Genomic DNA, 25,967 nt, shown 5'->3' with positions numbered 1-25,967 from the left:
AACCAGTGGAACGGCTAGCCTTCAGAAATTGTGGGTGCTCCATCATTGGAGGTTTTTAAGAAGAGACTGGACAGTCACTTGTCTGAGATGGTATAGGTTCTCCTGCTTGAACAGGGGGCTGGACAAGAAGAACTCCAAGGTCCCTTCCAGCTCTATTCTATTCCATTCTGTTAAGTTTCTATTCTATTCTATTCTATTCTATTCTATTCTGTTCTGTTCTGTTCTGTTCTGTTCTGTTCTGTTCTGTTCTGTTCTATGATTTATAATTTCCTTATTATTTATCTTTACTCCATGAAAAGCTTCACTAATAAACTTGCATGTGTCTGTTAGAATAGCGATAGCATTTAGACTTATATACCACAGTGCTTTGCAGTACTCTTTGGGTGATTTACAATGTTGAAGAATTATTTGCATATTATCCCCAACAAATTGGGCCCTCATTTTACCAACCTCGGAAGGCTAGAAGGCTGGAGTCAATCTTGAGCCCCATCAGGATTGAATTCCAGACTGTAGGTAGAGTTTGTCTGCAATAATGCACTTTAACCACTGCCCCACTAGAAACTAAAGTCAAAGGAAAGGATAGATCAGGTGGAGTTCTAGGAAAAAATATCAGCTTCCCTAATCAGGTAATTGGAAACAGCAGCAAAGTTTGAGGAAAGAATGATTACTGCCTGCACTGTGAAGCCTAGGTTCTGTGGTATGGGCATATGCCAACTGGAAGATAATTCTCTGTGCAACTGAAACATTTTGTTTTGATATCCCTTCATGTGAAAATTATTTTAAAAATAGTTTTGAAAAAGAAAAAAGATAAATATGGTAGAAATAGAATATTGAAAAAAAAGTGTCTTCCTTTAACTAAGGATGTACATTGTGAAAGAGTGAAAATACATGTTGCATAGGAGAAACAGATATAAGCAAAATGCTAGAAAGTTGCAACAGTATCCCAAAAAGAAATTGGCAAATCAATCTTAAAATTGCAATTAAGCAATAGCCACACAGAATTCAGATTTTGTACTATAGATATTTTACATTAAGAAGATTTAACAAAAGATTAAGCTGTGAAATGATTTTAAAATATGCTATAGGTTTTTTAAGAATGAGGAATTAAGGGAATTGCCCTATATATAAAACCTCAACTTAAACCTAAGTTACTTTTAGCAGATGAACATGTAGATTTGTAGTAGTGGTAACTGAATTTAATTGAATAAAATTAATAGTAGTGGGTCTATACAGGCTAAATGATGATAAAAGTAAATGTTTTGAATATATTATAGATCAGCTAATACCCTTTTTGTATGAAAATTGGTTTATGTTGGGGGATTGGAATGGAGTGACTTTAACCAGCTTTGGATAGATCATCTACCAAGGGGATTAAACCCTCCCAGGGTAAATTACCAAAGACCTTTTTTGAGATGATGGACAATTTAGTACTAACAGACTCATGGAGAAACAAAAATGATTCTGCTAGAGAATATACTTTTTTTCTCAGAAAGACATAAATCTGTTTCAAGGATTGATATGAGATGGATTTCTAAAAATCTTGCAAATAAAATTTTGAAAGTGTACATTTTACCTAAACCTTTTTCTGACCATAACCCAGTTCTTTTGGTACTTAGAGGAAAGAGTTTAAGCTATAGATGGAGATTAAATGAATCTATTTTGCAAAAGGAGGTGATCATAAAAGATTGCAAAAAGAAATTAAATGATAATAATTTAGGTAAAGGGATAACCTTAACAACTGTGTGGAATGCTAGTAAAGCTGTTATGATGGGTTATTTTATACAATACAATCGCTTACAGAAGAAAAAGATCTTAGGAAAAGGCACAAAAGATATTGGATGAAATTATACAGAAAGAAATCGAGCTGCAAAAAACACCTATGGATTCTAAAATTTCACATCAAATTAAACTGTTACAGCAACAATTGTCTATGTTAACAGTTCAAGAAACAGAAACAAAATTGAAGTATGTGAAACAAAGACACTGAGTTTGCAAATAAACCAGGAAGATGGTTGGCATATAAACTAAGGAAGGAAAGGGAAAAGAGAATGAGAAAATTTGTGAAGGTAATAAGGTAATAACAGAATATGAGCTTGTTAAAAAGACTTTTCATAATTTGTATAAAAAATAGGAGTTAGATATGTCTAAAATAGATGACTATCTTTTAAGACAAAGGTTGCCTAAACCAGGACTTTTCACCCTTTTCACCCACTGTACCACTTTTAGGATATGGTAATATCTGAGTACCACCAGTCGCCTAGCAAGTGTCAAAAACTTGATGACCCCCCCCAAAAAAGGAAAAAAGTGATAAAGTACAGGTAGTCCTTGACTTACAACAGTTCGCTTAGTGACTGTTTGAAGTTACAATGGCATTGAAAAAAGTGCCTCCAAGCCACAGTTGAGCAAGACGCCTGCCTGCCCGGCGGTGCTCTTCCGCCTATCCAAGGTTTTCATTGTTGTGAGCATTTCTGTTGAGGATTGGCAGTGGGGGGTGGAGTGGGGGATGTTTGGTTTTTATTCCCCCATCTGCTGGGTGGTTGCAGCAGGTTTTGGTCACTTCACATGACCCTGGGACACTGTGACCATCATAATATGAATCAGTTGCCAAGCATCTGAATGTAAATCACAAGATCCTGGAGATGCTGCAACATTCCAGCTGATCAGCGCTTCTTCTGGGCTCAGCAGAAGCACCAGAAGCAGCGCCGAGCTCCAGCTGGAGCCTGGTGCTGATCCGGGTGCTTCCACTGGGCCCTGACAGCCCTACAGCTCCAGCCATCTCTCACTCAGGCTTGTGCAGTGCTGCCACCGGTTTAGCTCATTCACCTCCCCCGCTACCACTTTTCTAGGATGGTCGCATACCACCTGCCAGGTGCCAATGTACCACAGGTGGTACCCATACCACTGGTTGAAAAGCCCTGGCCTAAGCTATCACAAAGTCAGAGGCAACTTATGAATGACCCAATAACTGCCTTTGAAATATCAGAAGCTATTAAAAAATGAAATCAGGTAAAGCTCTAGGACCAGATGGCCTTACAAGTCAATATTATAAGTGCTTTGAAGAGGAATGTCTTCAGCCTCTAAAGCAGGGGTGTCAAATGCTGCCCTGTGGGCAAAACCACACCCACCCCATTGCTGGCAATGGCAAAAAGGTCACGATACGTCATGACACGTCACGTGAAATTGTGAATTTGACACCCCAGCTCTAAAGGATATAATGAATGATATATTACAGGAAGGAAGGATACCTCAAACATGGAGAGAAGCCAACATTGTGTTATTACCGAAGAAAAGTCCACATGCTACAAAAATAGAGAATTATAGACCATTTCATTATTAAACAAAGACTATAAATGCTTTGCTGCAGTTTTGGCAGAAAAAAGAATACAGGCATATTCATGAAGACCAATCTGATTTTCTGCCAAAAAGACAGCTAAGGGATAATGTGAGGACTGTTTTGAATATCATTGAATATTTACAATACCATAATGAGAAACAGGTAGCTCTAATATTCCTAGCTGCAGAGAAGGCCTTTGACAATCTAAATTGGGTTTTTATGTTTAAAATTCTGAAAGAAATGGATTTTGGAGAAAATTTTATTTAAGGAGTCAAAGCTATTTATATGTCACAGCAAGGAAAAATTGTTATTAATGGTGATTTTAACTAATTCATGTGAAATTCAAAAGAGCGTGAAACAAGGATGTCCCTTGTCTCCTCTATTATTTATTTTGGTGCTGGAAGTTTTGAATAGAGATATTAGGCTGGATGAGATAGTAACTGGTATAAGTATCAAGAAAGAAGTTTATAAATTGAGGGCATTTGCCGATGATTTGGTTGTATTCCTACAAGATCCAAAAATAAGATAGAATATTTAATAAGGAAATTAAATAAGTTTGAGGCTTTAATGGGTTTTAAAATAAACAAACAAAAAACAACAATGTTGCTTAAGAATATGTCTTCTCACGATTGTGATATATTGATTAAAAAGTCTGATTTAAAGTTGAGAAAAAGGTGAAATATTTGGGGGTTATGTTGACAAAAACAAATGCAAAATTGTTTCAAAATAATTATGCGCCTCTTTGGAATGATATTTTTTTTTAATTTTAAGTTTTTTATTAAGTACAAAGAAAAAAAGGATTAAAAACATTGAACATGGTAAATCATCTTTGATTGACATCTCAGTCCATATTGTACATTAATTACATATAATATATCTATATACAAACTGTATATTTCTGGTCTCTATCTTAACTTATCTCTTTATTTGTGACCTCCATTTTTTCCCTCCATCTATAAAATTTATTCCATATTCGATAAAATTCTGTTTCTTCCTGATTTTTTAATCTTTTAGTTATCCTATTTAGTTCTGCGCAATACATAATTTTCTTTATTAGTACTTCTTCACTCGGTACTTCCATTGCTTTCCACTTTTGAGCAAATAATATCCTTGCCGCCGTAACCATGTGTAAGGACCCACCCCACTTTGCATCTTAAAAAGACAGAACTCTTGGAATAATTCTTCCAACAGGCATCCTTTATTAAGAGAAAATGGTTGCAGGCGTTCTAGACAGGACTTGGGGTCCAAGCTCTCCCATTCAAGGTTTTAAGGGGTTCCCCAGTAGCCTCACTCAATCACCCCCTTCTTCCAGGGACAGTCTCAGGCATTACACTCCCACCCCCTTTTCCTTACTGCTGGCTGGATGTAGACTTCAGAAAGAACTACATGAAGGTAATAGCCCCATTGTTATGGTTAGTCCTTTTGGTGATATACACATCCAGTTCCTTTGAAGTGTACTGAAGGAAGTGAGAGCCATAAAGCCCCTTTGTTCACTCCCTTCCCTTCATTGTATGACAGAATCCAGAGAAGGCAGAAATGGTATTTTCTATAGTTGATAACTAGAGATGAAATATAATTGGATTCTGACATCCTGCCCCCTTAAAAAAAGACAGATCCACCTGAAAAAAAACAAAACAGGTATAAAAGTTACTCAGGCTTGTTAGGATACTCTGTGTAAAACTTCTTTAATAGCTTCGGGGTTCTGACATGACATTTATAGACCCGCTCATTTTGTGAGGCTGGGAGGTGTTTCCAGGCAACTAGGTACTGAGTCACTCCATGATATCTCCTAGAGTCAAGGATTTCTTTTATTTCGAAATGTTCACCCTCCACCATGATTGGAGGTGGTGGGGGGGATTTTTGGCCATAAAGGTGACTGATGCTCTCTTTTCAGCAAGCTGCAATGAAAAATTGGGTGTATTTGCCTGAGATTTTTGGGTAATTCTAATTCTACTGTTACTGGGTTTATGATTCTATTAATTGGAAAAGGCCCTATATATTTTGGTCCAAGTTTTTTACAGGGCTATAGGGACTTTAGGTATCTTGTAGATAAGTACACCATTTCTCCTATACTGAATGGTGCAGGCTCAACCCTTTTTTTTATCGGCTTGTGCTTTGTATGCCTGCCTAGCTTCATCTAGTGCTTTTCTAACTATTGGCCAGGTGTTTTGTAATTGTTCCATCCATTCTTTCAGTGATGGGATTGTTGGTTCATTTGGGGTTAATTCTGGCATGGGGTTGAAACTTTGACCGTTGGTTGTTTGAAAAGGAGTGTAACCAGTGCTGGAGTGGACTGCATTATTGAAGGCAACTTCTGCAAAAGGGAGTAAGTCTGCCCACCCGATCTGTTGGAAATTAAGAAAACATCTTAGATATTGCTCAAGTACTGAGTTCATTTTTTCAGCCCCCCCATTCCCTTGTGGGTGGTGGCTAGATGTCAGTCCCTGAGTGGTTCCTAAAAGGGATAAAAATTCCTTCCAAAATGCAGATGTAAATGGTACTCCCCTATCAGAGATGATGCGTTGGGGTGCCCCGTGCAATCTGTAAATGTGCTGGACGAAAAGTTGTGCTAAGGCTTTTGCAGTGGGAAACTTTTGGTAAGGGATAAAGTGCACCTGTTTGGAAAACAAGTCCGTGACCGTCCAGACAACAGTATTCCCATTGCTTTTTGGTAATTCCACTATAAAATCCATGGCTATTTCCCTCCAGGGGGCTGGGGGATTTGCCACTGTTTGTAATAGTCCTGGCGATTTCCCTTGCAACCCCTTTGCAGTAGCACATTTTGGGCAGCTGGCTACATACCTTTCTATGTCCTTTTTATGGATGGCCACCAAAATTGCCATTTAATTAAGTGTAATGTTTTTACAAATCCAAAATGCCCTGCTGATTTTGTGTCATGTCAAAGCTACATGAAAGTGACTTTTTGGGTTGTTGGTATATATAACTTTTCCCCTACCCAAGGCAACCCGTCTCTCATTGTGCACACATTTTTGTTTTTCTGGAACCATTCATCTGTTTCCAAACTTTTTCGGAATTCAATTCCAGTTTGGCTGTCCAGTTGTGGTTTTAATTTAGCTTGGGTTCTTGTGGTTACTGGTGCTGCCAGTTGTGACTCTGCCATCATTAGTTTATAGTCTGTGGCTCGTGTGCTGTTATATTGGGGCGTGCATCTGCCAGGAAGTTCTTTCTCCCTGGTAAATGTTTGAGCTTAAATTGGAACTGGTGAAAATGCTGGGACCAGCAGGCTTGTTTGGGATTGAGCTTCCTGGGCACTTTCAGGGCTTCCAAATTTTTGTGATTAGTCCACACCTGGAAGGGGATTTTGCCTTCCAGGAACTGTCGCCACGTGAGTAATGCCCAATGTATCCCATATGCCGCCTTCTCCCATACGGGCCAGCGCTGTTCTGTTTCTGTGAGTTTTTTGGGTGTATATGCACAGGGTTTTCTTGTAATAGAACAGCCCCCACTGCCACATCACTTGCATCTGCCTGTATTACGAAGGGCTTATCCATGTCTGGATGCCTTAGTACTGGTTCGGCAGAAAAGAGTCTGTTTAATCTCTCAAACGCTGCTTGGCACTCCATTGTCCATTTTAATAGCTGGCTAGGTTTTACTGGGGATGCTCCCTTCGTTTTTAGTAAGTTCATGAGGGGCAGGGTTATCTGGGTAAATGAGGGAATGAATTGGCGGTAAAAGTTTGAAAACCCAGGAAACTTTGCAGTTGCTTTCTTGTGCGAGGTGGTGCCCATTCTAATACTGCTCTGACCTTCTCTGGGTCCATTTCAATGCCCCGGGAGGATATGCGATAACCTAGGTAGTCTATCCTTTCCTGGTGGAATTCACATTTTGAGAGTTTGGCATATAGGTGGGCGGCTCGCAGTTTCTTTAAAACCACTCTGACAAGGTTGACATGTTCCTCTTTTGTTTCGGTGAAGATAAGAATGTCGTCCAAGTAAACAAGAACCCCCTTAAACAGGAGCTCCCTTAGAACGTCGTTGATTAATTGCATAAAGACTGCAGGGTCCCATTGTAATCCAAATGGCAAGACTTTGAATTGATAGCATCCCATGGGGCAGTTAAATGCGGTCTTCCATTCGTCCCCTTCCTTAATTCTCACGCGATACTAAGCTTCCCTTAGGTCTAGTTTAGAAAAAAAATTCCCTTTCGAGAGATGTGACAGCATGTCTTTCATGAGGGGCAGAGGGTATAGGTTGCTTTCACTGATTGTATTCAGTGAAAGCCCTATAATCCACACATAAGCATAAAGAGCCATCCTTCTTCTCTCTAAAGAGGACCGGGGCAGCCACTTTAAGCTTGGCTGGCTCAATGAAACCTCTCTCTAATTTTTTTTTTTATGAATCTTTCCATTTCCTCCTTCTCCTTTGGGCTCATGGAGTATAATCTGGGTTTCGGGAGTTTTGCCCCAGGCTTGAATTCAGTGGCACAGACTGTGGGTCGGTGGGGGGGAAGCTCATCCGCCCTCTCCTCACTGAAAACTTCAGCAAGGTCTCTGTATTCCTCTGGTATTTCTGGTAGTCCCTCTTCCTCTCCCATGGATGCTTTTTCTGTTCTTGATTCTGGTAGCCCCCCTTGGTATTTTAAGTCCATAGGGTCTCCCTTCGGGAATTTGATTTCTGTCATCCTCTAATTTACCCAGGGGTTCCATGTTTTTAACCATTCCATCCCTAGGATCATTGGGCATTCCATGCCTGGGGTCACCACAAACGTTATGTCCTCCTCATGTTTGCCCAAGGAGAGGTGTATTGGTAAAACGGCTAGGGTAGCTGGCACCCCCTGCTATGAATCCATCTAACTGGCCTAATGAGATTGGTTGTTCCAGTCTCCTCGATGGAATGCCCAGATTCCCCACTAGTGTTGGGCTAATGAGGCAGCGGGTGCAGCCAGAGTCTATTAAGGCTTTCATCTTCACGGCTTCGGGCATGGGGGGGAATTAATATAGTCACTGTCTTGAGGATGGGTGTGATATGTCCACTTACCAGGGGTTCACCCTCTGAGCTGTCATCTGAGGCATCCACCGGCCCTGCGGTGTAGGCTGGAGTTCTTTCCCCCTGATGAGCAGAGGTGGGGGGGTTCCACAATTTCCATCATTCTCATGGCCGTTTCTTTTGGCTTAGCTGAAGACTTTCCGAATTTGCTGATTGGGGATCTGTCTGGGTTGTGCTGGGGGCTTTGGAGCAGCATTCTACAGCTCGATGCTCTTCTCTTCTGCACTTGAAACATTCCATTTGCTTCTTGACTGTAGCCAATGGTTTCACTGGTTTGTGTGTCAACTCAGGCGGGGAGTGGCTCCATTGTTTTCCTTGGCGATGTCTCTTTAGTATGTCGATTTCTGCTTCCTCTGCCAAGACGTACCATTCCTCAAGTTGGTGTGGGTCCCCTTGGGGCAGGCAAGCATCATGTAGGTCATAATTTAGTCCCTCTTTGAAATGGCTAAGGAGGATGTCTTCTGGCCAGTTCAGTTTACTGGCAATGGCCCGGAATTCTTGTGTATATTCAGCCACCGGGGGTTTGCCTTGCCTCATCGTTTTTATCCTTTCACGGGCTTTGCAATCAGCCAGGGGGTCTTCAAATCGCCTTCTCAGAGAGGACATGAAACTGTTGAAGTCATTGAGTTCTGGGGCATTGGAGTTGTGCAAGTTCACCACCCAATCTGCAGCCGGTCCGTCCAGGGCAGATTGCATGATCCGGATGCGGGCTTTGTCACTGGGGACGTCCCGCCCATATTCCTCCATGTAGCTGAGGTCTTGGGTTAGGAAAAACCCCAAGCGTGTTGGCTCCCCTTTGAATTTCACCTCCAACGGTGGACGTCTTGGAATGGATCGGTGCCTCCGTTGTGGGTGGTAGTGTCTTCCTTCCAGATCGCCATCTGTGGTTTGGTAGGGGGTGGGGACTACTGGATCAGTAGATGTCCCCAGGGCTGCAGGTTCTATTTCCCCCTCGGTGTCTCTCCCTTTGCGGTTCCAGGATCTGGGGCAGCCGTAGGGCTCAGGATTCTCCTCTCCTAGGAAGCTGAGAGTTCTCTTCATCAGGTCAATAGCTTTCTCTAGGATCCAGTCTAGGTATGGTGCCCAGCTTTCTCTCTCGTCACTTGCGTGCAGGGATTTCTCCATCTCCTGCTTCCATTCTGATTGCTTGGCCCCCCGTCTCAGGGTCACCTTTCTTGATTCCTTTCCCCACTCGCTTTTCTTTCCAACGCCCATTGACCAGCGAGGCTTGTGGTCCCATGTCTCCCCCACTTCTTCTTCTGAGGAATCTGACCTCTTGGATCCTGACATCCGGCAAGGTTCCAGTCGGGGCAGTGGCTCGCTTTCCGGGGAGTTTTCCCCCCTTGTTGCTCCATTGTCTGACATGGTAATTTTTTGCAAAATCCCCTGGCAAGGGTCTCCCTTCCAGATGGATTAATTTTGCAAGTCCTGTCTAATATAAGGACCCACCCCACTTTGCATCTTAAGAAGACAGAACTCTTGGAATAATTCTTCCAACAGGCATCCTTTATTAAGAGAAAATGGTTGCAGGCGTTCTAGACAGGACTTGAGGTCCAAGCTCTCCCATTCAAGGTTTTAAGGGGTTCCCCAGTAGCCCCACCCAATCACCCCCTTCTTCCAGCGACAGTCTCAGGCGTTACACTCCCACCCCCTTTTCCTTACTGCCAGCTGGATGGAGACTTCAGAGAGAACTACATGAAGGTAATAGCCCAATTCTTATAGTTAGTCCTTTTGGTGATATACACATCCAGTTCCTTTGAAGTGTACTGAAGGAAGTGAGGGCCATAAAGCCTGTTTGTTCACCCCCTTCCCTTCACCGTATGGCAGAATCCAGGGAAGGCAGAAATGGGGTTTTCTATAATTGATACCTAGAGATGAAATATAATTGGATTCTGACATGAATAATTAAATATGTGTCCTCTTTATTTACATTTTTCTCTAGTATTCCTAATAGTAATGCCTCAGGTTTGTATAGAATATTTTGCCTAGTCATTTCTATTGCCCATTCCCAGACCATACGCCAATACACCTGTGCTTTTCCACATGTCCTCCATACATGAAAAAATGTGCTCTTTTCTTTTTTACATTTCCAACACATAGATGAATATCCGTTATACATTTTGGCTAATCTGGCAGGAGGAAGATGCCATCTGTAAACCATCTTATACAGGTTTTCTTTATATGATGTCGCCAATGTTATTTTGTTATTTCTCTCCCATACTTGCTTCCATTGATCCATATTTATATTATATCCTAGATCTATTGCCCGTGTCACCTGTGGACATAATTTACTTGGACTTCAGTAAGGCATTTGATAAAGTAGATCACAACCTACTACTTGACAAGATAGAATAATGTGGGGTAGACAGAACCACCACCAGATGGATCCGTAGCTGGCTGACCGGCCGTACTCAGCGAGTGGTCCTCAATGGAACTGCATCTATATGGAGGGAAGTGTGTAGTGGGGTGCCCCAGGGCTCTGTTCTGGGCCCAGTACTCTTCAACATCTTCATCAACGATTTGGATGAAGGGATAGATGGGGAACTCATCAAATTTGCAGATGACACCAAGCTGGCAGGAATAGCCAACACTCCAGAAGACAGGCTTCAGATACAGAAGGATCTGGACAGACTTGAACACTGGGCACTAACTAACAAAATGAAATTCAATGGTGAAAAAAGCAAGGTTCTACATTTAGGCAAGAAAAACCAAATGCACAAGTACAGCATAGGTGGCACCATGCTCAATAGTAGTAACTGTGAGAGGGACCTCGGAGTCCTAGTAGACAATCACTTAAATATGAGCCAGCAGTGTGCTGCAGCTGCCAAAAAGGCCAACACAGTGCTAGGCTGCATTAACAGAGGGATAGAATCAAGATCACGTGAAGTATTAATACCACTCTTCAATGCCTTGGTAAGGCCACACTTGGAATACTGCATCCAGTTTTGGTCACCACGATGTAAAAAAGATGTTGAGACTCTAGAAAGAGTACAGAGAAGAGCAACAAAGATGATTAGGGGACTGGAGGCTAAAACATATAAGGAACGGTTGCTAGAATTGGGTATGTCTAGTTTAACGAAGAGAAGGACAAGGGGGGACATGATAGCAGTATTCCAATATCTCAGGGGCTGCCATAAAGAAGAGGGAATTAAGCTATTTTCCAAAGCACCTGAAGGCAGGACAAGAAGCAACGGGTGGAAACTAATCAAGGAGAGAAGCAACCTAGAACTAAGGAGAAACTTCCTGACAGTGAGAACAATTAATCAGTGGAACAGCTTGCCTCCAGAAGCAGTAAATGCTCCAACACTGGAAGTTTTTAAGAAGAGACTGGACAGCCATTTGTCCGAAATGGTGTAGGGTTTCCTGCCCGAGCAGGGGGTTGGACTAGATGACCTCCAAGGTCCCTTCCAACTTTACTACTATTACCATTGTTTCTTTAACCTGCTCCTCATATAGCTTATGTTCCAACAGGTGTTTATAAATATTCTTTATTTTTTTTTCTCCAGGCCTAGCAATATTTTATCTAACCCTGTATCTTGTCTGTTAATACCCTATTCTTGCTTATCCTTCATGTATCTTGCTTATATCTGGAGATAAGACCATCACTCCATGTCTATTCCTTGTTGTTTTAGCTCTTGTTTTTGTTTTAAACAACCTTCTTCTGTCAAGATGTCTTTATATATAATAGCCTTGTCTTTCCTACAAATTGGGATATGTGACTGCCTCCAATGGCGATAGCCAAGCCGAAATCTTTGTGTAATATTGACGTTTAACTATATTCCAGCTTTTTATTAATTCTTGCTGAACCTTATGTCTTAAAAATATTGGTGGTTTCTGCTTTGCCCCATCCATATGTGAGCATGCCAACCCTGCTGGAGGTCATAACCCTCTAAATGGAAACATCTTTTATTTTCTAAGGTTATCCAGTCTCTAATCCATGTTAGGGCCGCTGCTTGGTAATATAGCTCCCAATCTGGGAAGCCTAAACTTCCCCTCTCTTTGGCATCCTGTAATGCCTTTAATTTTATTCTTGCCTTCTTACCGGACCACACAAATTCTAAGGTTAATTTATTCAGCTCCTTAAAAAAATTCTTGTCTAATTGAATTGGGATATTCTGAAACAGGAATATCATTTTAGGTAAGATGTTCATTTTTTGGAATGATATTAAAAAGGATTTGCAAAGATGGTGCAAATTACCTTTATCCCTACTGGGCAGAATTTCTGTAATTAAGATGAATGTTTTACCAAAGATGCTCTTTCTGTTTCAGACAATACTAATACTTGCAATGGATACTGTATTTAAACAATGGCAGAGAGATATTTTCAAGTTTATATGTCAAGAAAAGAAACCAAGAACTGGATATAAACTACAGCAAGATGCTAAGGAAAGAGGGGGTTTGAGTTTACCAGATTTGAAATTGTATTTTGATGCATGTTGTTTAATCTGGCTATAAGAGTGGGTGAACCTCCAGAACAAGAGGCTAAGGTTTGGGTGGCACGGTTATTTATGATATGATGAAGTTAAAGTAAATGTAGATTTTAACAGTCATTTTATTAGACATGCCATATTAAGAGTTTGGAATAAATATAAAACAAGAGTTTTATGAAGTTGCCTCTTTGGGTGCGCCCCCCCCCAGAAACTTTTTTAAAAAATGAAATGGCAATGAAGCCGGACTGGTGGATGTATGGTAAAATAATCTTTTTAATTATGGTGAGCCTACCCTTAATTCTAAGGAAGAGCTAGATTCAGAAGTCAAGTTTGCCATTGGTTTACATACTTACAAAAGAAAGAGAGATTTAACTCTTTATAGGTTTGACTTTGTTAAAAATGAATTGGAAATTTTACTATATGGTAGTCATGACCATTTGTTGCTAAGGTTTACAAAATGTTATTGAAATTGACTTTGGAAAGTGAACGTGTAAAAACACTGTATGATTCAGTGGACAGGAACTTTGGGCATTATGTAATGCTTGAACAATGGGAGAATATGTGGACAAAAGGCTTAAAATTCACACTAAACTATAACTTAAAAGAAGACTTTGATAATATGATGTATTGCTGGTATTTAACACCAGATACATTATCTAGAATGTATAAAGGTATCTCAAATGAATATTGGAAATGTAAATGTAAAGAGGGGACTTTTTATCATTTATCATTTGCTAAAGCAAAGAAATATCTGAGTAGGATTCATATTTTAGTGCAGAAAATTCTTAAAGTGAATATGAAGATTAAACTAGAAACTTTTCTTCTGGGTCTAATGGAAAAAGACTTGGGAAAAAAATTAGAACTTTGATATTATATATGTTGATGGCAGCAAGACTATTGTAAGCACAAAAATTGAAGGACATTCGATTCCCACTATGGATGAATGGCTACAGAAGCTGATGGAATTGGCAGAGATGGCTAAATTGATCATTTTGATTAAAGAAAAGAATATAAGTACTTTTGTTTCTTCATGGAGACCGCTTCTGCACTTTGTGCTTGAGGTGGAAAAAAATGATACTTTGATTTTAGGTTTTACTGATTAGACTGATTTATTGATACAGAAATGGTTCACACTACTATAGAAATGTAAAAAGTTGAGGTTTGATATTAATGCCTTATTTTACTGCAAAAAAGGGAGTCAGAAGTTAATGCCTTTTTTTCCCTTCCTCCCCTTTTCCACACTTCTCTTTTTTCCTTTCTCTTACCTCTGTTTCTTTTTATTTGCTTTTGTGTTTTCTTATTTTATAAGTTTTTTTTATTGAAAATTTTTATAAATTTTTACAGAAAAACAAAAAAATAACAATACAAGAATAACATAAACAAAAAAACCAACCATAACAAAACAAAACAACCCTTCCCCAACCCCCCCCCAAAACACCCAGTCCCTCCCCCCCCCGAGCTTCCCAGAGCAGAATATAGGCTTAATTAAAAAAAAAAAATTAAAAAAGTTATATAAAAAAAGAGAATATAACACTAAGATATATGTATATATATAAAAATAAAAGTTATAAAAAAGCTAAATGATATTTTTTTATATCCAATTTAAATTGTATAAACTTTATCCATTTATCCCAAACAGCAAGAAATTTCTCTTGCGATTGTTCTTTTAAGAAAGCCGAAATCTTTGCCATTTCTGCCAAATAAGACACTTTAAGGAACCATTCCTGCAAAGTAGGCAAAGATTCCTTCTTCCAATATTGTCCTACTAACAGCCTTATGGCTGTGATCAAATTTAACATCAATATAACCTCCTTTGTATCACAATCAGTAACTATACCTAGCAAAAATAATTGTGGAGTAAATTTTACCCTCCTTCTGAAAATTCTCTGAATATTCCACCATATCTTAATCCAAAAAGCTTTTATATCTCTGCATGACCACCAGATGTGATAATAGGTGGCATCCATACAGCCACATCTCCAACATTTAGGCTGTAGGTCAGGGTACGAGCGACCAAAGGAACCATAACTGATTTAATGAGCCATTCGCAGTTTCACTGTCACGCCCGTGTGTACTTAGACATGCATGGCTTAATCTTTGAGACAAGCATATGCTACTGGCAGGATCAACCAGGTATTTTATAAGTTAATAAATTAAAAAGAATGCAAAAAAGAATGAGGAATTTAGTTACAAAGATTGTTTCCTGATATGAAGAAAACTTTTGTCTTCTGTTTAAATACTATATTGTAGATTTAATTATTTAATTTCTTATTTATTTATTTAAAAGGAAGTCACCTTCCAGGTTAACTCACCTTTTGATGACTTTTGTGGGGAAATTAACAACACTTTCTTGAAATAGTATGGAAATATCTTGCCACTGCCTTTTCTGGAATATTTTTCAACTTAGATGTCATCTACTGATAATTTGCTACTAAAGTCAAAACTAACAGTGAAATCAAGGGAACAATGATGAAAAATGTGGAATTTAAAATCAATGTATTTATAGCTACTATTATGATGATCTTGACAGAGCCAGAGTATTAAATCAAATATGGCAATAGTCATTTTATGGTTATGATACTCACTAGGACTGTTATAATAAAGAAAGATACAAATAATATGATCCCCCTCCAATGTATCTGTTTTAATCTTTCCAAATGTATGCAACAATTAGGCCTAAACAAGTTTGTGTGAAGCATTTTAATTAAAAGCAAGCTAATTGCCATTTACAGTCTAGAAAAAGGTTTATGTGCTATGATTTTAATCAACTGCACAAAGTGTCAGTATTCTTATCTGTCAGGCACTTATGGAGAGAGTTTTATTCTGAAAAGAGAAGAAAATTCAGATAATCTCAGTTATATTTAGGATTTTTTTAAAATAGAAGATATTAAGTATTGTTTTGAATAACCACATCTGGCAGATATATTTGGGGATTGGAATTATATCTTTTAACTCATATCATATTTAACTCATATAATTATTCATTATATTTGCTATTTATTACTATGCTTATGCCAGTTAAGTATAGTGGTTATGCCACAAGGCTAGAAACAGGGAGGCTCTGAGTTTCAGTATCACCTTGGATACAAAGCCAACTGTAGGACCTTGGCCAGGTCACTCTCTTAGCCTTGGAAGAAGGAAAAGGTAAATCTCTTCTGAAAAACTTTCCTAAGAAAATCGAAGGGATTAGTCTAGATAATTGTCAGGAGTCAATACTAACTCAAAGGGTCAAAAAAAAAAAAAAAAACCAACTCTAGGTTACACAGTGCTATGGATTTGATCTTTAAAGTTGTTTCAGAACAAGTGGGACCATGAAAATTGCAACTTTTGTATTATGTTTATCCTCCCATACAGCTTATGGAATATTCAGGAGTTACAGTAAGTATGAATTATAGTTTCAAAAACCTCATACTGTTATCTGATGCATGCTGAAATGTCACCATGACATTGTCACATCTAATTTCCACATGTTACTGAAAAAGTAAGATTGGAGAAAATTATTTTTGCTTTCTTAGGACTAGATCTGTACAAAACCTTCAAAAGAGATGGTTGATATGAGGGAATGGTTATCTACTACATTGTGGCTACCCCAGATATCTCCCCATGCCTGAGCATGCACCACTACTTAGCTTCACCGGCATATTGAAGCATGGTAACAGGAATCAACAACATCAAACCTCTTTGCCAAGATCCTCCGTCTACAAGGTTAAAATTTCTCCTCTAATTCAGTGGCCTTTTCAAATACATAACCATGACCTGAATGAAGACAAAATAGCAGTTCCCACTTGTTTTTGCATTCCCTCTTGATACAAATTAGGTCACAAAGGAGAAAATAAGCAGACAAGTAATTATTTCATAGACTAAAACCTAGAGCCAAAAATTAAAACCTGGAGACAAGAATTATATTTATCTAATATGGGGATCATAAAACAGTTTTGTATAGAAATACAAAGGATTTCACCAGAGGATTGCTGGTGAAATCAAAAAAATTCAGATCACCAGCAAAGTAGAGTTAAGATGAAATGATGGAAAGATAACAAAAAATCAGAATTAACTGTTTCTCTCTAACTTGCAAATGATGCAACAGTTTTCAAGGCTGCATCTTAGATACATGAAGCACACATGGAGAATCTAACATTCAGGAATAGCTGGACAGAAACAACTTTTTATGCATTCCTATGGTGGAATAGTCAGGACAACAATCCTATAAAAGAATTCATTTTAGAATTTTTCCCAGATTTCTCTGTAACACACATGGCTCTGTGTGGCAGAAGTTCAATATTTCCTCATAAAAAACTGATGTTTCACAATTCCTTGAGGGCAAGGAATTATCCAAAAGTACCCTTTTAGATAAAGATATGTAGAAGGAAAGAATGAAGTACCGTTATTAAAACTATTTGACTGGTAATAGTATATTAAAAAAATCCTATAAGACTGCCATCTCAGATTATATCCTCACTTGCAATTTACAGGATAGTATGTTTTAGAATTGTTGTACCATCGTTGTGCCCAAATAACCAATTTATTATTATTATGGTTGATCACATTATTATTGCAACTGCAATGACAGCTTAGTGGTGTTCTAAAGATGCTGTAAATCACTCAGGAGAAATAACCTTGAGTTGCTTAAAAACAAGATTGGTTTAATTGAAATCTAGTGAATACTATATATTCTTACATTTAAGATATTTGCTTGGTTTCTTCCTTTTAAATTTCCAGCTCCATCAAGGTCTATATCAACATTCATGTTTGTATATGTCCATAACCAAACACTACTAGTATAAACAACAGTAATTTATGGTATTGGAAGCAACTCTAATCATTGGTTCTTTGCTACAGAAAATACAGTGAGGTTCACATAATCCTTACAATTCACTATATGAATTATGTGGGGATAATTTGCCTGCTGACAATGATACATTGAGGCAAATGCCATGGAGAAATTATTTGTCTGTTTAAGATTTGCCACTCACTCCTTGGATCCATCTCTTTCCAGATAAGCAGAATCTACCTGGAAGATTAAAATTACTACCTGAAACTCAGAGTGGTTAACTTTAGAAGACATTATTCCCACTATATTTAAAACTTCATTAAAATCCATTTGGATATTTGATTCTGATAATTATTGTTTTGTTTCTAAAATATGGTTATTGAGTGAATGGAAAAGAAGATAATTTCTCAATTTGGTAACTGCTATTATTTTGATTTAATGTCTGGCCTGATTTGAAGACAAGACATAGCCTTATTATTATATTGTTTGATTTACAAAAAGAATGGATTAGAAATTTAAATTAAAATTCTCCCTGGCCTCTTCATGGCTTTTGACACTATCAGCTATGGTATGGTATTGGTATTCTTGGTGTGGAATAGAATAGTATGGTCTGGGTGTGTTAAGTAATGTCTGGTAACTTTCAGAGTTTCAGGATAGGAGTGGGCAGCCCAGTTCTGGATTAATTTGAATACAAATCTCTAATAACTAAAGAAAAAAAAAACTCTGCTAGACCTTACCAGTGTGGCTTCTCTTGTGAACCATAAGAACATTGGGACCGATGCAAATTATCCCACAGACATCACACTTTAGCTTTCCGTTAGGGAGTCGAATGCCTCCAATTCCTGACATGGCTTTGCTGCCACTGTGTGAGCCATTCATTTTGTCTCCAGAGGCATCAAGCATTCGTAAATCCTCCGCACATTCTTCCCCATTCATTTCACAGGCATGCCCATTCTCTTCATCACTCTGTGTCTCTATTTTAATATTACTGGCTGAAAGAAATAATAGAGGATGCTACTCAGTGTTTCTTTTTTTTAAAAAAAATAAACCAATCAAAATCATTATGGGAAAGAAACAGCATAAAGGGAAGCATTTATCAATAATACACTTAACAATATAATTAAGTGACAAATTACTGATGGAATGGAATGGACTTATTTAAAATACATATACAATATTAAAATATTTACATGTTTAACTCTAAGTTTCATATCATGCCCATATGACATATCAATATAATGTGCAAACTAGTGAAATTATCAATGTTTCTGGCAGCCACAATAGCTCTTTAATATGTTGGCGCATTTGACTGGAGAATGTGGCCAAATTTTGATTTATTGATGTAACATTTGTTGCCATCAATTACATTTATTATTTATACATAGTTATTTATTGCATTATTATTTTGTTTCATACCTAATTTTATTTGATAATATTTGTTTTCTTTCACCTGGTAAGTTTTCATCTTTATGTTTTTCTGTATTGCTTTCTGCTCATTTATTATAATAAAAGACTGACTGATTTGTGACTAGATAAACAAGACCAACCTATCAAGCCATTTCCTAGCTCATTTGCCATAGATTTGGACTGCCAAAGCACTTTAAACCTTAAAGCAACCAAGCAGAGACTCCATGTATAACTAAGGAGGCAATGGAATATACTTAGTGGGGTGGGCTCAAATGCACATATCCAGTGGTGGGATTCAAATATGTGAACAACTGGTTCTCTGTATGGATTCCACATCCGGCATCTGTGCCTGGACAGCAAAAAATTAGCTACTGGTTCTGCCAAAATGATGTGGACTGGCTGAATCCCACCACTGCACATATCTGACAGAAAGGTATGACTTGCACAGAGTCATGGTTCCACCTGTATCCTAGGTGCCCTAAGCAGTCACTAGAGCAGGTGCCAAAACTATTTTTAATAATGGTCATCATTTTCAGAGATTGCCAATTCTAAAATGATATAGCTATTCTTGCTCAAAATCTGACAAGAATTCAGGTCAGACCCATGAAATCTTGTGAGATTCTGCCATTTTCAGTTCCATAAACTCTCTGTTCACTGTAGCATTGGCACATACTACAGTGGTGCCCTGACTTATGTGGAACTCCAAATAAAGGAAAATTTAGAAGTCAGGGATCTAGGGAATGAAAGCAGAAAGAAAAAAACTATTTTTCTATATTTGACCTAACAGATGGAAATTGATGTTGGGCTTGGGTGGTGCAGTTTAAAAAAAATTAAAATGTTTGGGCTCTTAAAGCTACAGGGAGGAATGTGAGATCATCAGAAAATAGAGCTTGTTTTTCTTCTTTTACCTTGAACATTTTGCCTTACAATGACTCTATTTATTATTTTATAATTATTTACATTTCATACTTCTTAACTGCCCAACTCCCTTAAAATGTTTATTAGTTTGCTAAAATTGTGTCACTAAAAATGAATTATGACAATGTGATATGGAGGTAGTCTGGGGCCAGAAAGCTGGCACATGTAATCCACACTGCAGATTGCTTATTCCAATTCTATCCTCTTAATTGTAAGAAAATTAAGTAGAAATATAAATGGAAATCCTTTCCTATTTGAAAAACAGAATAATTCTGGAAAAAGCAAAGTATACATCAAGAAGAAATAAAGTTAAAAATTGTATTTCTGACATGCCATCTTTTTGTATATAAAGAGACTTCTTTTCATTTATTTATCTACAAAGGTATCACTCATTCCAAAGATTTTAGAAATCTTTTATATTGGAGAGAATACAAACATGTCATTCCCACCAATATCTAAGTATGCTGTTCATGAAGCTAGGATTTTATTCATTTAATAATACAGGTAATCCTCACCCACCAACTGCAACTGCGTCTAGCAATTTCATTGTTAAATGACACAATCATTAAGTGAAATATTACACGATCACATCAGATTTACAACATCAGTTTCGCAGTTGTTAAGCAACAAAACCAAAGCACTATAGTTATTAAACATGAATTCCAGAACTGCAACTTGCAGCAACCTGCCAGATTTTCTGCTGATTTTGCTTTTTAGAAGCTAGATGTGAAGGTCACAAATGGGGATTATAGGATTGTGGGACCCTTGTAAATGTGCACCAATTACAAAGCACCTAAATTATGATCACATGATTACAGGGACACAGCAATAGTCACAAGTTTAAGAACCAGTTGGAAACCTACTATTTCAGTGCTTTTGTAACTTAGAACAACCACTGAATAAGACAATCTGTAATTGAGGACCACCTATATTCTAGGTGACTGACCAAGAAACAACAATTTCTTTTTAGATGCATAATCTATAAAAAATGTTAATTAGAATTTGTTTTCAGCTCTTCAGATTATATAGACAAAGGGGAGGTAAATGGATTATAAATGGATAGTAAAAAAATGGGATAATACATCTTCATTGTTTTGACTGATTTCTTATGTATTAAAAGTAAATTTTCTACCATAAAATTATATAGGGTATAGTCATGGATAATATTTGGGAAGCAAAAATGATTTTCCTGTGATCATACTATGACACTGCTACAAGTAGATTTGTCAACTTCTCCATATTTGGTAGATCCTAAAACAGGGATCTCCAAACCCCAGTCCATGGACTGGTACCGGGTTGTAGCATGCCAGCAATCGGTCCGCACAAAGAAGCAAAGCCCCATCTGTGGGATGCAGGCAGCACACAAATCCATGCACTCTCCAGTCCATGAAAAAACCTTTCTCCATGGAACTGGTACCTGGTGCCCAAAAGGTTGGGGACCTCTGCCCTAAAATACTCCATCTTCCCATTCTGTTTTTTTATCACACCAAAACTAGACAGTTGAAAATATATATCCAGTTGGAGCCAGAATTAATCCATTGAATCAATGGGATTAATAAATCATGATTAATTGTTACCTCAGAGCTTTTTTTTGCAAAAAAAAAAAAAAAGGTGCTGGAACTCACACACGTCATGCAACCTGCCTTGCCTACCCTACAAAGTTCCATCCAAAAAAGGTGCTGGAACTCCATTCTGGGCGTTCTATGACAAAAAAAAGCCCTGGATTACCCTACTGATTTAGTGTGACTACTCAAAGTGTGACTAAGTATGGATCAAACTCTGCTTTTATCTTCTTCCAGTTTTAAAAACAAAACATATCTTCATTCTCTCTGGGGGTAAACCTCCCTAAGCACAGTGAAACCTCTTTGTATATAGACATGGTCTGCAATGGTCCTAAAATAATATAGGCTCCTTTGAAGTTAATAGTAGAAAAGTGTTTTTAATGATCAATTGCTATGAGCTACAAAAGCCTGGTTAACTGGGACTAAGTATTAATTCTTAATCATATGCATTTCAAAAATGCAGACACACAATATCCCAGCTACTATCCCACATACTGCAAAAGTGATATCAATTGTTATTACAGATAACTGACAATGGCTAAATTATTTTTTATGAGTCAGATCAAACAGAAGGGATGTGAGGAACATTTTAACTTCTGTTAACGTTCAGCCAAATCAGACCACTTGTATAGCACTTCTGATTAACTGGCAATGATGTTAGACTGAGATTTCCCCCCAATCTTGGTACATAATGCTTAACAATACAAAGTTTAGCTAGCACTTGAATCTGGGTACTACATGTGTAAGACATAAGCAGTGCCATTGAAACTGTGTCCAGGCCTGTAATACTAAGGTGATCAACCGTCCTCCTTTAGGGAGGACAGTCCTTCTTTTATGAGTTCTGTCCTTCCTCAAAAAGTGTCCTCCTACATGTCCTCCTTTTCGATATTTGAAGACTAATCTGCAGGGCTTTTTTTTTTCTCATAGAACGCTCAGAACAGTGTTCAGGCACCTTTTTTGATGTTTTTTTTTTTCAACTTTTACATGAGCTGTGCTACTCCTATTGGCTTTCGAAAGCCAATAGGAATTGCTGCTGAGCACGCCAAAACACCCGGCCGGCAAATTTGGCACATGTAAGTTGTCTGCAACAAAGGCGAATTGGCAGGAACTTTGCACCCTGCTATCCAACTACACCATCTCCTAGTTAGTCCCGAAGATACCTGGAGGAGACTGGAGCGGCGACGCCATGGTAATTTTCTCTTGATCTTCGGCCCTGCTAGGGCAATAATGGCTGCGGGCACAAGAGGCAAGGGCGGCAGGGCTGCTGCAGGTGGGGGTGTGAGGGGCAGTGGTGGCCGACTGCCCCCGTGCTGTGGGAGCCGCGGGGCCTGCTCTACACGGGATTGTGCAGGGTGGGCAGTGGTGCTGGTGGGGTGGTTGCAGGTGGGCTGTGTTGACAGCGGGCTGCCCCCCCAGGGCCGGAGCCAGCACAGCTGGTGCTTTGGGAGCTGCGGGGCCCGCTCTACACAGCAGGGCAGCCGTGCTGGCGGGGCGGCTGCGGGCGGGTGCACGGCATGTAAGCATAATTACAATATAAAATGTTATTGTTACAAATGTTTTTTATCATGCATTTATCATATTATAGTGTATTCTGTATTATTATTGCAATGAATAAAATCTTTCTTTTATTTAAGATATTTTTTTCTTCAATTTATTTGTGTCCTCCTTTTCATTGTAAAAAAGTTGGTCACCTTAGTAATACTTCAGTGTCGAGCAGAATGGTCTGATCTTATAACCACTTCTCCTACTTAGTCACTGCTAGTTTTGACTTAATAACTGTATCATGTGCCTAATCCTCCATTATTTGACCTGATTTGCTGTTTCTGGGCCTTAGTCAACCAACCAGTGCCTTATTTCTCAATTTTTTGTTCTCATCATTATGAAATCTGAAATCAAGGCATAAGAATTATTTTATCAATCAAACAAAAGAATCTTAACCAATTAGCCATGCACTTCTGTATGAAGAAAAGTAAATATATACTATTCAATGTCCTTCTTTTATTTACATGGTTACAGGGCCCTGTGTGTAGATGTTACTAAGCATTTAATTCTCTCTTGATATAAGTGATATTTTTTTTTTCATATGCCTCTCTAGCCAATAATATAGATAAATTAGGCTTTTCTCTAAGCTAACTGATCTATGTGTAACACTAACATTATTTGTAAGCTTGAAAAAATACAAGGAGGTAAAAGTTAAATGACAAAGGTAAGAACAAAAAAACAAAGACAGAGAAATACATGAGTAACGGAAGTTATATGTACAGATGAAAAATACAAGCAATATCAGGCCATCATACCCACAGAATACTTACTAGAAAAAGATTTGGGGATGATGGTGTGGAAATCCTTAAAGCCTTCAGCCCCATATGCAGCTGCAATAAAGAAGGTAAAGAGGATGCTGGATTGTAAGGTGGTCAAGCAGGACAAGATGAAGAATCATAACATACATTGCTTCTATGAAAGAGACTGGCATCACTATTCATAGAGATAAAATAGAGGACAGAATAATAGGGAGGCAAACTCTTGATATTTAATGAAGTGTTTTCATATGTGGAAGAATGTAAGAGGAATTTAAGTGCTTAGAGCAATTCCATTCTAAAATAAACAAAAACAAACTATTTAATTAGCATCTGTGAGGATTTCTTCTATATTGTAAGATAACCATCTTTTTTGTAAAAAAGGGGATTTTAGGCCTTTGGTACTGTGTGCTCACTTAGAAGATAAGACATTTAAACATTTATAAGCATCATACAGTATGTAGAATTGGAAAGTGAGGCATAAATAAAACTTAAAATACAAAAATAATATTTAGAAGACATAGTATGGTGGATCTGGGAAAGAATTGTTTACTTTGGTAAGGAAGCTAAAACCTAGACTCATGAAATGGGAGGGGGCAATTTAGACAAACACTTTTCATGTAGTAGTTCAAATCAAATCATCCAGATAGTTATGCAGCCTTTACTTAAATAGGAGGAGTCCACCATCTGGGTAATAAATTCTATTGTCTTATTATTAGTTTTTTTCCCCAAATCAAAATCTGTTTCCTATAATGCAGGAATGTCAAACTGCCGGCCCACGTACTGGATGTGTCACGCCAAAATTGCGCCCATCCTATTGCCGGCAATGGGGGAAAAGTCACGATATATCATGCGACGTCACATGACATTGGAAGTTTGACGTGCCTGCTATAATGTAAATCCATTATTCTGAGATATGTTGACTATATTGATAGAGAATAGGTTTCTGTGCAATATTTTTTGGGGTACTTAAGGATGCAAGTCTCCATTCAGGTTTTTTTTAAAACTAAATATTTTGCATTTCTTCTGTACATCCTTATAGAACTTAGTATCATATTTCCTAACCCATCCTTATCCCCCTTCTCTGAATTTGTTCAAAGTGTCTAAATCTTTTCTTAAAAATGCTCATATGCTGTTTGTCTATTTTGCAATCACATCCAATTACTGATATATAGTCAGTTTGTAATCAGCTACTATTTCAAAATCTTGTCCACATATATTGTTATTCCTCATTCAATATCTGTACATTAGATTCTGTTTGATAAATGAAGAACTTTGCATTTATTTGTTGAATATTTATTTTGTTATTTTCAGGTAATTTTCTCAAGATCATGAATTGTATTCATTTATTTATTTCCTAGGTATTTTAAAAAAAATCTCACAATTTTGTACCATTTAACATAACAAAAGGTAGAAGGGATTTTGGAAATCTTCTGGTCCAATCCCCAGATCGAGCAGGAGATCTTATATTATTCCAGATTAATGGTTGTCCAATCTGTTCTTGAAAACATCCAGTGATGGGGCACTCACAATTTCTGGTGAGAAGCCATTCCACTGATTAATTCTCACTGTCAAGAAATTTCTTCTTAGCACTAGATTGTATCTCTCTTTAGTGATCTTCCATTAGTTACTTCTTGTCCTGCTCTCAGGTACTTTGGAGAACAGATAGATTCTCTGAGAGAGCCCCTCAATACTGGAAGACTGCTTTGATGTCACCCCTAGTTCTTCTCATGGAGCCAAGCAATAACTATATGGCATCTCACATGATACTTACCACTATTTTGATGAGGACCCATGGGTTTTTCAAATCAGTTATATATCAACATGCCATGTCACTTAACCAATGCCATATTAGTTTGTTAAGCAGAAAGTTAGACTTTGTCAAGTTTTTTTTTTTTGCTGAAATCGAGATATATTTTCTCTTATTACACCCCCAGAATTCACTAATGAAGTTATCTAATAAAACAAGTAGAGGAGTTTAGCCTGAAAAGAATTGTTTTTTATATTCACTTCTGATAATGGCCATATTATTTGCCATGTGTTGAAAACTGATTGTGTTTTAGTTTATTCTACAGTTTCCCAGGTTTTAATGTCAAGCTTCCTGATCTGATCAGAATAGATCTGGAAGGGACCATGGAGGTCTTCTAGTTCAGCCCCCTGCTCAAGCAGGAGACCCTATATCATTTCAGACTGACTGTCCAGTCTCTTCTTAAAAACCTTGAGTGATTTAGCACCCACAACA

At 38.1% G+C, this 25,967-nt stretch overlaps 1 protein-coding gene across 9 annotated transcripts in view; it reads right to left on the bottom strand.

The window, feature by feature from the left end:
- The window catches only part of IKZF1 (IKAROS family zinc finger 1), a 126,240-nt gene that overhangs the window by 15,873 nt on the left and 84,400 nt on the right, over positions 1–25,967 (bottom strand). For 3 of the 9 annotated variants that reach the window (XM_039336382.1, XM_039336381.1, XM_039336384.1), the window contains exons 4-5: positions 23,741–23,800; positions 18,279–18,533 (exon numbers count right to left, since the gene is read on the bottom strand). The exons of 4 other annotated variants lie outside the window; for them this stretch is intronic. In XM_039336382.1, coding sequence (XP_039192316.1) covers positions 18,279–18,533; positions 23,741–23,800 — 315 coding nt within the window. The remainder of the gene's footprint in view (positions 1–18,278; positions 18,534–23,740; positions 23,801–25,967) is intronic. 2 more of the 9 variants (XM_039336383.1, XM_039336386.1) reach the window with 2 other exon arrangements.

The sequence above is a fragment of the Crotalus tigris genome, unplaced genomic scaffold, assembly GCF_016545835.1.
Source record: "Crotalus tigris isolate CLP2741 ecotype Arizona unplaced genomic scaffold, ASM1654583v1 scf7180000017666.379230911805:20528666, whole genome shotgun sequence".
Lineage (NCBI taxonomy): Eukaryota > Metazoa > Chordata > Lepidosauria > Squamata > Viperidae > Crotalus > Crotalus tigris.
Note: the sequence above shows the minus strand (reverse complement) of the source record. Positions and strands in the feature narration are given on the sequence as shown.